The sequence below is a fragment of the Dipteris shenzhenensis genome, chromosome 8, assembly GCF_047967505.1.
Source record: "Dipteris shenzhenensis isolate YYH24624 ecotype China chromosome 8, Dip_SZ_1.0, whole genome shotgun sequence".
Lineage (NCBI taxonomy): Eukaryota > Viridiplantae > Streptophyta > Polypodiopsida > Gleicheniales > Dipteridaceae > Dipteris > Dipteris shenzhenensis.
Window position 1 is genome coordinate 33,243,237 of NC_141603.1, and position 11,815 is coordinate 33,255,051.

General features: G+C 44.1%; 1 protein-coding gene across 1 annotated transcript; it reads right to left on the minus strand.

The window, feature by feature from the left end:
• Window positions 1–8,326: 8,326 nt before the first annotated feature.
• Window positions 8,327–10,915, minus strand: LOC147899404 (putative pentatricopeptide repeat-containing protein At3g01580). The gene has a single exon (XM_087377719.1). It carries the CDS (start codon window positions 10,913–10,915, stop codon window positions 8,327–8,329), a length of 2,589 nt encoding a protein of 862 aa, XP_087233845.1.
• Between the last annotated feature and the right edge of the window lie 900 nt (window positions 10,916–11,815).

Below are 11,815 nucleotides of genomic sequence, written 5' to 3' on the forward strand. Positions count from 1 at the left end.
AAATCCTAGAAGGCACTACTTCTACTCTATACCGTGACATGGCATAGTAAGGACACATTGTGAAGCTGAAAGAGGAAAATAGAAGATGTGTGCAAGCCTAAAGGAGAAGAGAGAAGATGTGTGCAACTAAGGGGTTGTGGATCTCTATGTAGTGTTAGGTACCTGGCAAGTTGCCAGTATAATGTAATAGATGCAAGTTATATAAATGAAGGCCAGCCACATGTTTAGGGCAGAGCTAAGGATGCCAATTGGGTTTCTTTTGTGTTTTGTATCCCCTATCCCTTTCCATATTGGTTCTTTTTCTTGGCACCTATCTTGACATTTCACACACCGTTATAATATCTACTCTTCTACTTCTATGTATTCTATTTCTCAAGGAGAGGTTGCCATGTGGAGGATGAGGGGGAGTCCTCTTCTAAGTAAAGAAGCGGTCCATGTCGCACCATGCCTCTTGTGTGGGAATGCCTCTCATTTTGAATCGCCACCTTTGCCACCGTATTACTCAGTTAACCCCTCCAACATGACCCATGCAAGTAGCTCATAATGTCTGAGCTAAAACTACCAATCACACACCTCCAAGCAATTGAACAAGTCCAAGTAATCGATTTCGGCCTCATAGCTAGCGAGCAACATTTTCTATGGGTAATTAGAGTAGGTTCCGCCGTCCCTGGCCTCAGATGAAATGTCTTGGAAGCATTACCGAAAGGATTTGTGGGAATGCCTCTCATTAATGTTGAATCGCCACCTTTGCCACCGTATTACTCTCTAGTTAACCCCTCCAACATGACCCATGCAAGTAGCTCATAATGTCTGAGCTAAAAATACCAATCACACACCTCTAGTCAATTGAACAAGTCCAAGTGATCGATTTCGGCCTCATAGCTAGCGAGCAACATTTTCTATGGGTAATTAGGGTAGGTTTCGTCCCTAGCCTCGGATGAAATGTCTTGGAAGCATTCCCGAAAGGATTTGTGGACCAAATAGGACATTGAGGAAAGATGATCAACTGGCCACCACAAGTGGTGGTGTTGCACATCCAGTGGTGTCGGGCTTCTTCTCACACTGTGGTTGGAGCTTGACATTGGAGAGCACAAGCGAGGGGTTATGTTGTTTGGATGGCCGCATATATTTGATCATGTGACAAGCTATTGGATGATATACAAAATGGAAGATAGGACTACAGCTGGGGAGGGATGAGGAAAACAAGATGAACAAAAGGGAGGTAGAGAGAGTGATGCAAGAGTTTATGGAAGGGCAGGCTATAGAGGAAATGAGAGGAAGAGTAGCAGGAATGAGGGATGCAATGAAGAAGGCTGTTAAGGCTGGTAGTGGGAGCTCAAACAATCGGCTTCAATATGTCGTAATGCACGTAGCTCATGCACGTAGCTCATGATGTCTGAGGTGCAACGTCGTTGCCAACATTCTGTTTAGGTGACGCATGATTGGCAAGGTTGGAAAAACTTCAAAGTTTGAAGTAGGATGCATGACAAGGTTGGCAAGCTTCTTTAGATGAAGATAGATTATGGAGAGATTATGTTGATGATAGGTATGTTGGATGTATCATTGCCTAGGATGCCAGTTGTAGTGGGATCTATGAGAACATGAGAAATACTGAGGTTCTTGCATTCTTTTGTTTATAGACCATCATGCTTCAACTAGTGTAAATTCCAATCCGTCAAGGTTTGTTCTCCCACCATTGCATGGTGGTGAGTTCATATTTCTTTGAAGAAAGGAAAATTTCCTAGGTTGAAATTTCATTCTCAACATTTACTATATGAAGTTTATGGAGCGCTTATTATTTTTTATTGTTGTGTCTGCATCATTTTGGAGAAAAGTTTTGTTGGAAATGTTTCTCAAAAGCCACCAATATCCTACCAAGAGGATTTTCCTTGAAGTTGCTTCACTGGCAAAGTGACCTCCTGCTATGCCTTCATGGGCTTCTCTAATGATTGGCATGATTTCATGAGGCATAACACATCTTCTTAGTGTTTGATCTCTACCCATCTTATAGAGTTGGCCCACTATCAATTGGTAGCGGCAACGTTTAGGATCAACTTTCTAGCTTCTGCTAGTTTCAATTCAAGTGGTGGTCTTCCGATTATGTCTGTGCACTAGTTAGGGACGACATCAATTTGAAGGGCAGATTTTAGGATCAACTTTCTAGCTTCCGTTGGTTTCAATTCAAAGGGTGGTCTTCCAATTATGTCTGCGCGCTAGTCAGGGACAACATCAATTTGAAACAATGCTGTATCTGGCAAGTCATCTTCTACTACTCTATTAGGATCTTTTCCTATCATCAAACGTGACATGTGATCTCTAGGCTTATAGTTTTTCTATCTTTTCAATACAGGTGTCCCTTATGAAACCAAAAACTCTGGAAGCCTCCCCATTGCAGCTAGAGGCTGCTTAAAATAGATTCAAAAAAATGACTAAAGAAAGTGAAGAACGCAGGAACTAGTAAGACATTGACAAGCATCTGTCAATGCCTTACCACTTCCTGATGCTTGTCAATGCCTTACCATTTCTGGTGTTTCTTTAGTCATTTTTCTAAATCCGTGTTAAGCAGCCTCCAGTTCCAGTTTAGTGGCTTTTGAATTGTTTGGTTTCAAAGGGGAAACCTGCATTAAAAGGATAGAAAAACTATAAGCCTAGAGGAATGGATCCAAAAAAAGTAAGCTGCCAACTAGCTCTATTCAATAAGAGAACTGAGACACTACATGTTATGAGCATTGGGAAGTATACGTATGCTTACTGCAAAACTCCCTCCAATCCTCGTGATCAAAAGTAGCCGCACAAGCTAGTGTCAAAGCTAAGAGAATGTTGGCAGCATCTTGGATAAGCTAAGATGGTGTAATTTGGGAACCCATTGGAACTTCTTTTTTTAAGGCAATATTATAGAGTTGAGTTCAATCGTCATGTCCAAGAACAATAGCATCTCCAAGCATAAGAAGCAAAATGAGTTTGATCTTAAATGTACTCAGTGCAAGGCTAAGGCAGACTTGATGAAAGTTGATGTCGCCAAGAAGACAAAAAAGAAAAGGGGTTTCAAGATGAAAGAAGGCAAAAGGGAAATTGAAATCTTCCACTCTATCTAAGGCGAAAGCTACACCAGCCATGGAATTGGTAAGTGATGCTCAAAGAAACTCAACTAAATTTTCCAAAGCTTCTTGAAGGGAGAATGGACAATGGCTCCTAAGTCGTTGACAAGCTGGTATAACTACATGTATAAAGATGCATACTACCTTGATGATAGATATGCAGAAATTTGTGGCCTAAAAACCTCAACACCACACCGTATTAGGAGTGCAATCATAACAGCTGAATCTCGAGGCTTGCCTTGCTGGCTAAGGGCTTATGTCTGCAAGTTTCTGGACAAATAACTTTTTAACACATTTCTAAATTTCTAGCTCATAGGCTAGTGATATCTACATGTTTCTAGTAGTCAAAGAACTTTTTAACACATTTCTGAATTTCTAGCTCATAGGCTAGTGATATCTCCATGTTTCTAGTAGTGAAGCTTTGATGAGCTATAACTAATAGTCCCGACATCACCCTCATAGTTTTGTGCAACGTCATCATGTGCACATGGGTTTGCCTTTGCAAGTGCGAATATATGGCAGCAATATTTATCATGTGCTGTATTCAGCACGAGGACACCCTTCCAAAGTTCTGCCCTTGCATTTACAACTCTCATGAGATCCCATCCTTTTCATTATGGCGGCTAAAACTTGGAGTTATACTCACCTAGTGAGCAATAGTGAAGGGCATTAATTATGTTAAAGTTCTAGCCATGCTCCCCACTGTCATGCTCCTGAATGTGCTCTGATGTAGCTTTAGAATTAATATTACTTTGGCATCATTTGCTATCATCTGTGTGGTCTTCTATATTTTATTCCTTTATGGAGACCATACATTACTCGATACTTACCTCCTCCTCAAAAAACTGTCCTCAAGGTTTGCATGCCTAAAAGTAATAATTGTAAGCGAATCCAAATTCTTACCTTGTTGGTCAACATCTCCATCATATCTTTGCTCATCATTGCTTGGCTCATCATCTATCGTTTCACCAATCAGGACTGCTTCATTATCACTGTTATGCTTGTTCCATCACCCTGCATACATGTATCTCTCTTGTTAATATGCTGAACTGCTAGGGCATAATCATTGTCAGGTTCATTCCATCACCCTGCAGACAGGTCTTTCTTCTATTAATATGTTGAACTGTCAGGGCATCATCTAGGGCCATGTATTATTCCTCTAAACTGATATAACAACCCTCTTTCTCTTGCCATCCATATTTGTTTCCATCATGTGGGCTGCAATTTCTATTTGTGCAGCTACTCCCACAAAATCCTTTTGTATTTGGAGCTATAATCGCTTGAAAATAACCAGATTTTTGTCCTGCATACTGAGGCATCTTCCATGGCTTTGAAGCATGATTTGGCCACGGATTAGGAAGATGCGTAGCATGGCTGAGCTGCATTGGCTGCATTACCAGCATTCGCATAAGTGCATTCTCCTAAGATGTTGGTGTCTATTTTTATAGGTTTGCCTAGCCTTTGTCATCACTCCTCCACGCATCATAGCTCCAACAACACGTGACTGCTCTATGCCACATTTAGCATAGAATGACATGTTTGTCAGTTCTAAGAGTTAAATATGTAAGGTCCAACAACCATCATATATACCCCAACCTTGCAAGGTGTTTCGTGCTTGCAATGCATTTGCCTGTGAGGCAAAGATTGTTTCTGCTTGGAGACAGCATGACAATCCTCTTAAAAAGACAAAAAGGAGAAAATACTTGATGCAACACATCCAATGTAGTGGGATACAACAGATTGTGGATGGTAATCCAAAGGATTCCATTGGGCTGTGACTCTTCCTCACGTTGAAGCTGCCCTAAGCTTTTTGCATGCTACCCAAAACCCTATATAAGCTACCCAAAACTAGTGACATGCTGCTGCATTTGGTACAGTGGGACACCAAAGCTTTATTACACACCATGGGAGAGTCAAATGCCTATGGAGTCAATTCCTTCCTGTCTCACAGCTCAAAATGTGATGGAGATGCTTGGAAGAAGGTAGGTGAAGAAGCTTTGAAATGGTGCCCAAATAGGGCTTATATATATATATATATATATATAGAGAGAGAGAGAGAGAGAGAGAGAGAGAGAGAGAGAGAGTGGGCAAGTAGGAGGAAGGAGGGAGTATGATAGGATTAGATGTCACATGGTGAGTACAAAGGGTGGGTTATATAGTTCCCCCTCGCTATATCTCCTTGCCAAGCCAAATTAGCCCTAACCCTGACAAACTTGGCCCAATCTTGGCTTCATTACATTGTGCCACTCTGTTTTGACTGTGCTGTCTTTAGTCTACTTGTAGGGTTCAATTTGTTGTCACTGGTTTGTGTTGTCCGTTGTCTACTGGTAAGCTATCGTCATGACACTGGGGGCTATTTTAGTCCGCGTCTAGACTGCTTGCATTAGAGTAGGCCAAGATGTCGTTCTAGCTTTGACTTTTGTCTCATAGATCTTTGTAGGTGTCCGTCTGCTGTTTAGTCCATTGAATGCTTGTAGAGCTTTGTAGGTGTCCATCTGCTGTTTAGTCCACTGAATGCTTGTAGAGCTTTTGTTTGCGTCTGCCACATGATGTTGCTTAGGCATTGTCTTGATTCAACAAAATAGCCTGGAGTTTAACATGTCAGAGAATGGAACTTTGTCTTTTGAGTTGTTGATAAGTCTTACCGGCACTGCTCTTTGTGTCATAGTAGAAAGCTAGACTAGGCGCATAGGCTAAGTAGGACTGCTTGGACCTAGAAAAGACTTCATAAAATACAGCAATATGAAACGAGATGAAGAACCCTCAATGGTGCACTCAAAAGATCTCTCACCAAACCTTCACTAACACAAGTCAAACCATCTCTCACAGTCACAAGGAAGCAAGCCCAATCTCACAATAAAACAAGAAGGGGTAGGGTAGGTAACTCTATGAGAATGCTCACAAAGGACTCTCAAGGATCTAGAAAAAAACTGGGAGAGCTGATCAAGCTCTCCTAATGAGAGGACTGCTTGAATGACTACTAATCCTATACTAATGACAATATTAATCTAAGGTGTATGCAACCTAAGTGCATGAGCTAAACAAAGTAGGCACAGACTTCACATGAGAGGGACTTGTAAAGACACTTGAGAGAGAGAGAGAGTTTATTAAGAGTCCTCCAAGGTGTGATGTGGCATCCCTGTAATGATCATTCAAAAGCTGTCGTGGGGTCAAGCCAAGAGAAAGCCCAGCAATGTACGAGGCTGGGGCATAAAACTGGTGACAAAGCGTTGGCAACGGTAGGTATGTGTGGTCCGCAATGGCTGGTCCTGCATCAGACAAGCACCATTGTCACCCCCGTTGGCCGTGCCTCAGATCTGGTGAGCATGTTGAGAAGGTCCCCAAGTTTGATCTATGCCTCAACTTGCTAGCAAGTCTATCATGTCTAGCTCTGGTCCTCGAACGCACCATCTCTTTGGGGCTTGCTGGTTCATACTGTCTAACTGAAAAAACTCAATGATCATGCTCTGAGTTTTATAGGAAAGCTTGCATTATGCCATTGCATGAAAATGACCTCCCTTTAGAGAAGTGGATACATTACTTGCATTTGCTTGGTTACATGTGGGGTAAAGCCCCCATGCCATGTTTCAACATGCTCGTGCCTTCATAATCTTTACTCATATCTTGCCGCAATTTTGTCCTCATGGCACCACAACTCTCGACACCTATTTGGCCAGTTGTCTACCCATCCTGAGAGGTCCAGAATTTTGCTGTAAAACTAAAACATGTGAGGTTTTCCCCTTTTGCTGATCTTCAATCTCCTTAATCACAGTGAAAATATTTTTTGCAGGACCATCTTTGCTTGTGCAGGCAATCCTTTTTATGAGGCCCTACACATGACAATAGAAACAACAATTCTCCTTTACCTGGTCCAGGCCTCCAAGTCCATCCTTCATTGTCCAGTTCTCTTTACTTGGCTAGCTGTTCCCAGGTTTCTTTCTGATGTTGGAGCTAATGTCTCCAAAAGAGCTGATTTCTGATGGAGAGAGGGAAAACTGCACATCTGTATTCCGACATGAAAGGTGTATCGCCTGAAGTGGTAAAACATTCTCTCCCTATGATGGATTAAGTGACAGTGAATCCTAAATATGCCTTGGTTGTTAGAGAAGAGATTCAAAAGCTCATTGACATAGGATTCATATATGAAATCAAACATACAGAATGGGTGTCTGCTCCCGCTTCCCTGTGCTGGGGGCCAAGGCACTGCCTGCCGGGGCTGGGACTGCTCCTGGTTGAGGGGTAACTATGGCTGCAGTGCTGCAGAGCTGCTAACAAAGGCAGCTATGCCATGGGCTATTGAGGCCCAAGACAGAACACCTAGCAGTTGGCCAGCAATCCACAAGGCCACATGGCCCATCCATGTCAATAGCAGCAGGCTGCAGAAGCACCACGCAGAACATGCAGATCAGAGGTCCACATGGCAACCATGCAGGCTGCCACATCTGGACACGGAAAAGGTACTGCAAGGACAGCATCAACTTCCAAGAGCAGGTCCAACTGCAGGACACATGGCTGACTGCCACATCAGCACGGATCAGAGTCATATCTGGCCTGGACAGCAGCAACCCAGGACAGTCCCAGACTGACTGGTCAGCAACCCTGATCAGTCATACTTGAGGGCTGATCGCAGCCTATAGGAGTCCTCCCCCCTGGTATTCCTCATCAGCAGCAGAAGAGCCTTCAGCCTCCTTAGCTCTCTGCTCTAGAGAGAGAGTCCTAGAAGCTAGTAAGACAGTAGTTAGCTCACATGCCAGGTACAGCATTAGTAAGCCAAAAACTGTGGCCAAGCGCCACTAAAGGCCTATAAATCTTGCCCAGCTTCTGCCCTTCATTCTTCCTCTGCAGCCTGCACCATAGCCTTGTCCTAACCAGATGCCTGCCATCTGGTCAACCTTGTAGGGTCTGCACCTCTCCGGTACGTAAGTCTTCAACCCACATGCAACTCACATGGTTACCAGAAAATTTAAGAACTGGACTTGGGAGCATAGGAACATTCTCAGATATCCTCACCATAGGTTCAACATCTGGAGACACAAGTAAACCTGGGCCCACAAGCCTTGACAAGTTTCTCCCCATGATCAAATACAAGGGCTTCCCTTCTTCCTCTGCGGCCTGCAGCAGAGTCTTGTTGCAGCGTTTGACTGCCTTCTCCATTTGGTTATCAACCTCTTTAAGGCCTGCACATGTCTCCTGATGATGCAGCATGGTCACCAGGAAGGAATACTTCTTTATGTTGCCCCCTTCAACTTGGCAACATGAACACACTTGCCATCAGCAGCATGAATGTTTGACAACAGTACATATGCTGCAGAATGCTCTTCATCAAATTCGAAAACGTGATTTGCAATATCTACTCCCCTCTGTACATCATGATGGATCCTGCAAGCACCAAGTAAACTTAATGACACGGATGGAGCATGATCAAAAGACATTTTGCTTTTCAAGTTTTCTGCCTCGTCCAATTGTCCTGCCCGTCCAAGAAGATCGATCATGCATCCATAATGCTCTACCATGTGTGTTAAGCCATAATCTTTGTTCATAGATATAAAGTATTTCCTGCCATCATCCACGTGTCCTGCATGGCTGCATGCAGCAAGAACGCTGATGAAGGTGATCTCATCAGGCTTAAAGCCTTCAGACTCCATCTGATGGTACAATTCCAATGCTTCCATGTCATAAGCATTCGTAGAAGACCCCATGACTATGGCATTCCAGGAAACCAGATCCCGCTCTGGCATTCTGTCAAATACACTCCTTGCATCATCAGGACTACCACATTTTCCATACATGTTGATAAGGGCATTTCCAACAAAAAGATTTGACTCTAGTTCATTGTAAATAATGCCAGAATGGATCTCCTGACCATCTTTCAAGGCTACTAAGCTGGCACACGCATCAAGCGCACAGATGAAAGTGATCCTATCTGGCTTGACCCCTCCTAGGAACATTTGATTGAAAACTTTTAAGGCCTCACTGATCAACCCATTCTGATTACATACTGTGATCATGGTGTTCCAGGACAGCATATTACGCTGAGGAATTTTGCAAAAGATTGTCCTTGCACTGCCAAGGCAACTACACTTGCCATACATACAGATGAGCGCACTCCCTATAGCAGCATCAGATTCAAGTCCAGCGTCAATGATATCAGCATGGACCTTTTGACCCGCTTCTACAGCTGCAAGGCTAGCACATGCATCTAGAACACAAATGAAGGTTACCATGTCTGGTCTTACACCTTCTAACTGCATCTGCTGAAACAGGTCAATGGCCTCCTTGCCATCCCCATTCTCCACACAAGCACTTATCATGGCACTCCAAGAAACAACATCCCGCTGAGGCATCTTGCAAAATACACTCCTAGCACGATTTAGACTTCCACATTTGCCGTACATATTGACAAGGGCGTTCCCGACAACAGTATCACATTCAAAACCATTACCAGCGATATGAGCATGGACACTTTGGCCCTCTAGAGGGGTTAAGAGGGAGGTGCAAGCATCCAGGATGCTAACAAAGGTTACCTTGCTTGGCAAGACTCCGCCAAGCTGCATCTGATGAAAGAGTTGTATGGCTTCCTTGCCATACCCCTGCTGGGCATATGCTGTTATCATACTTGTCCATGTGACCACATCCCAGCTGTGAACCTTGCAAAAGGCAATTCTTGCATAATCCAGATTTCCACATTTACTATACATATTAATTAGGGCATTCCCTACAACGACATCCAAATCAAATCCATTGTCAATGATGCAGGCATGTATACCCTGACCTTCTTCTAGAGATGCCAGGTTGGCACATGCATCAAGGGTACAAAGAAAGGTGACATTGGTTAATGTGATGCCTTTGTGCTGCATATGACCAAAGACTTCCAAAGCTTCCTTTTCATCTCCATTATGAGAACATGCTGACATCATTGCGTTCCACGATATGACATCCTGTTGAGGCATTTTGCAAAAAATGATCCGTGCATTGTTTAAACTTCTGCACTTGCCATACATATTAACTAGTGCGTTCCCTACAACGACACTGGTCTCAAATCCTTTATTAACAATGCCAGCATGAATCTTCTGACCATTCTCTAGAGCCGTGCTGTTAGTACAAGCATCAAGGGCAGAAATGAAGGAGACCTCATCTGGATTTATGCCTTCTCGCTGCATCTGCCAGAAGAGTTCGAGGGCTTCCATGCTACGACCATTCTGAGCACAAGCAGTAATCATTCCTGTCCAACATACACGGTCTCGTTTTGGCATTCCGATGAAAACGCTCTTTGCCTCATCGAGCCTCTTATTCTGGGAATATGCTTTCATCAATATACTCCATGAGTGCAAGTTTGGGTTATTCATATTGTCGAACACAGCTCGTGCATCCTCCAGCATCCCACACCGGCCATACATTTGCACCAGACAGTTACCCAGAAATACGTTGCCATCATATCCACATCTGTTGATATGGTCATGCACCCGCTTGCCCTCGAGAAGAGCCCTAGCCTTACCATGACATTCCAAGAGCGAGGCAAAATAAGCAAAGTTTACTCGTCCATCCTGTAGCACGCCCAGACTAACACCTTCCGGTCGCCCAATTTCTTGCATCGATTCGATTTCAGGATTACTTTCGGCCTTGTTAGATCGACGATCGCCCAAATTGTCTCGAGAGAGGTTTACTCCTGTAAATTCGATTTCAGGATTACCTTCAGCCTTGTTAGATTGACGATCGCCCAAATTGTCCCGGGAGAGGTTTACTCCTGTAAAGACCGGGATTTTTTTATAAATGATGGAGGTTAGCCAACTTGTACGGTCTAACCCCAGGAGCTCCATCGCAGGGGATTGCCTGGTGCATGCAAGGACGTTCTTGGGACATTTACTCACGAGTCACAGAGAGTGTAGCAGTTTATAAGTAGACGAGGCCTTAGTTAATAAGGATGAGAGTTTGAAAACTTAGAGGCTCCGTCCCCATACCCACTCCAGAGCGCCGGGTTTGGGGTTTACGGGAGCGTCCCCGTAGGCATCCTCTCAGGCTGCACTGAGGGGCCTGGGGTACCCCCCAAGATGCACAATGCACTCAACCCCACCCATAGAAATTGATGGCAAAATTAATTGAGCTGGCAGATTACATCAATGGCTATAGCTGGGAGGTTTGTCCTCCTATGGGGATGGATGGTGAGAGCAGGACCCTGCACATTTATCCATCCCTACCTAGCCAGCATATGGGGATGGCATCTTAGAGGACTTCCCCGCGCATGCTAGTGTGGTTGTCTGAGCCCCACTAGCAGGCAAGTCTCACAGCCCCATAGGGCTAGGGATGGGTGAGAATGTTAGGCTCTAGCTCAGCGTCCTGAAATTTCATGACTCTGGCTCAGCCTTGCAATGCCCAAAGCTTCTCATTGGCCCAAAAACTCCACTGGTTGTGGGATTGGCTGCGACAGACTACAACCAACTGTTAGTTGCATTAAAGAAACCTTCTCCACTGTCTGTGGGATTGGCTGTGACAGACTGCAACCAGTTGTAACCTGCATTAAAGAAACCTTCAAGAAGACAATGGGCCTTCACGAGGCTGTGTTTCTGGAAATGCTGGCTGGGTAACCTGCTAGAGATTCTGCTAGAGATTGCAGCACTAGAGGCAACACGGGGAGGTTCTCCTAGAAGCTCAAAACCCACTTCACAGCTCTACTGTCGATTGTTTGGCTCCCTTAAGACGACAATGCCCACGCCAGCATC

Bases quoted from the DNA above. Each gene is read 5' to 3' on its own strand.
- LOC147899404 (XM_087377719.1), bottom strand. From the start codon at position 10,915: ATGGAGCTCCTGGGGTTAGACCGTACAAGTTGGCTAACCTCCATCATT.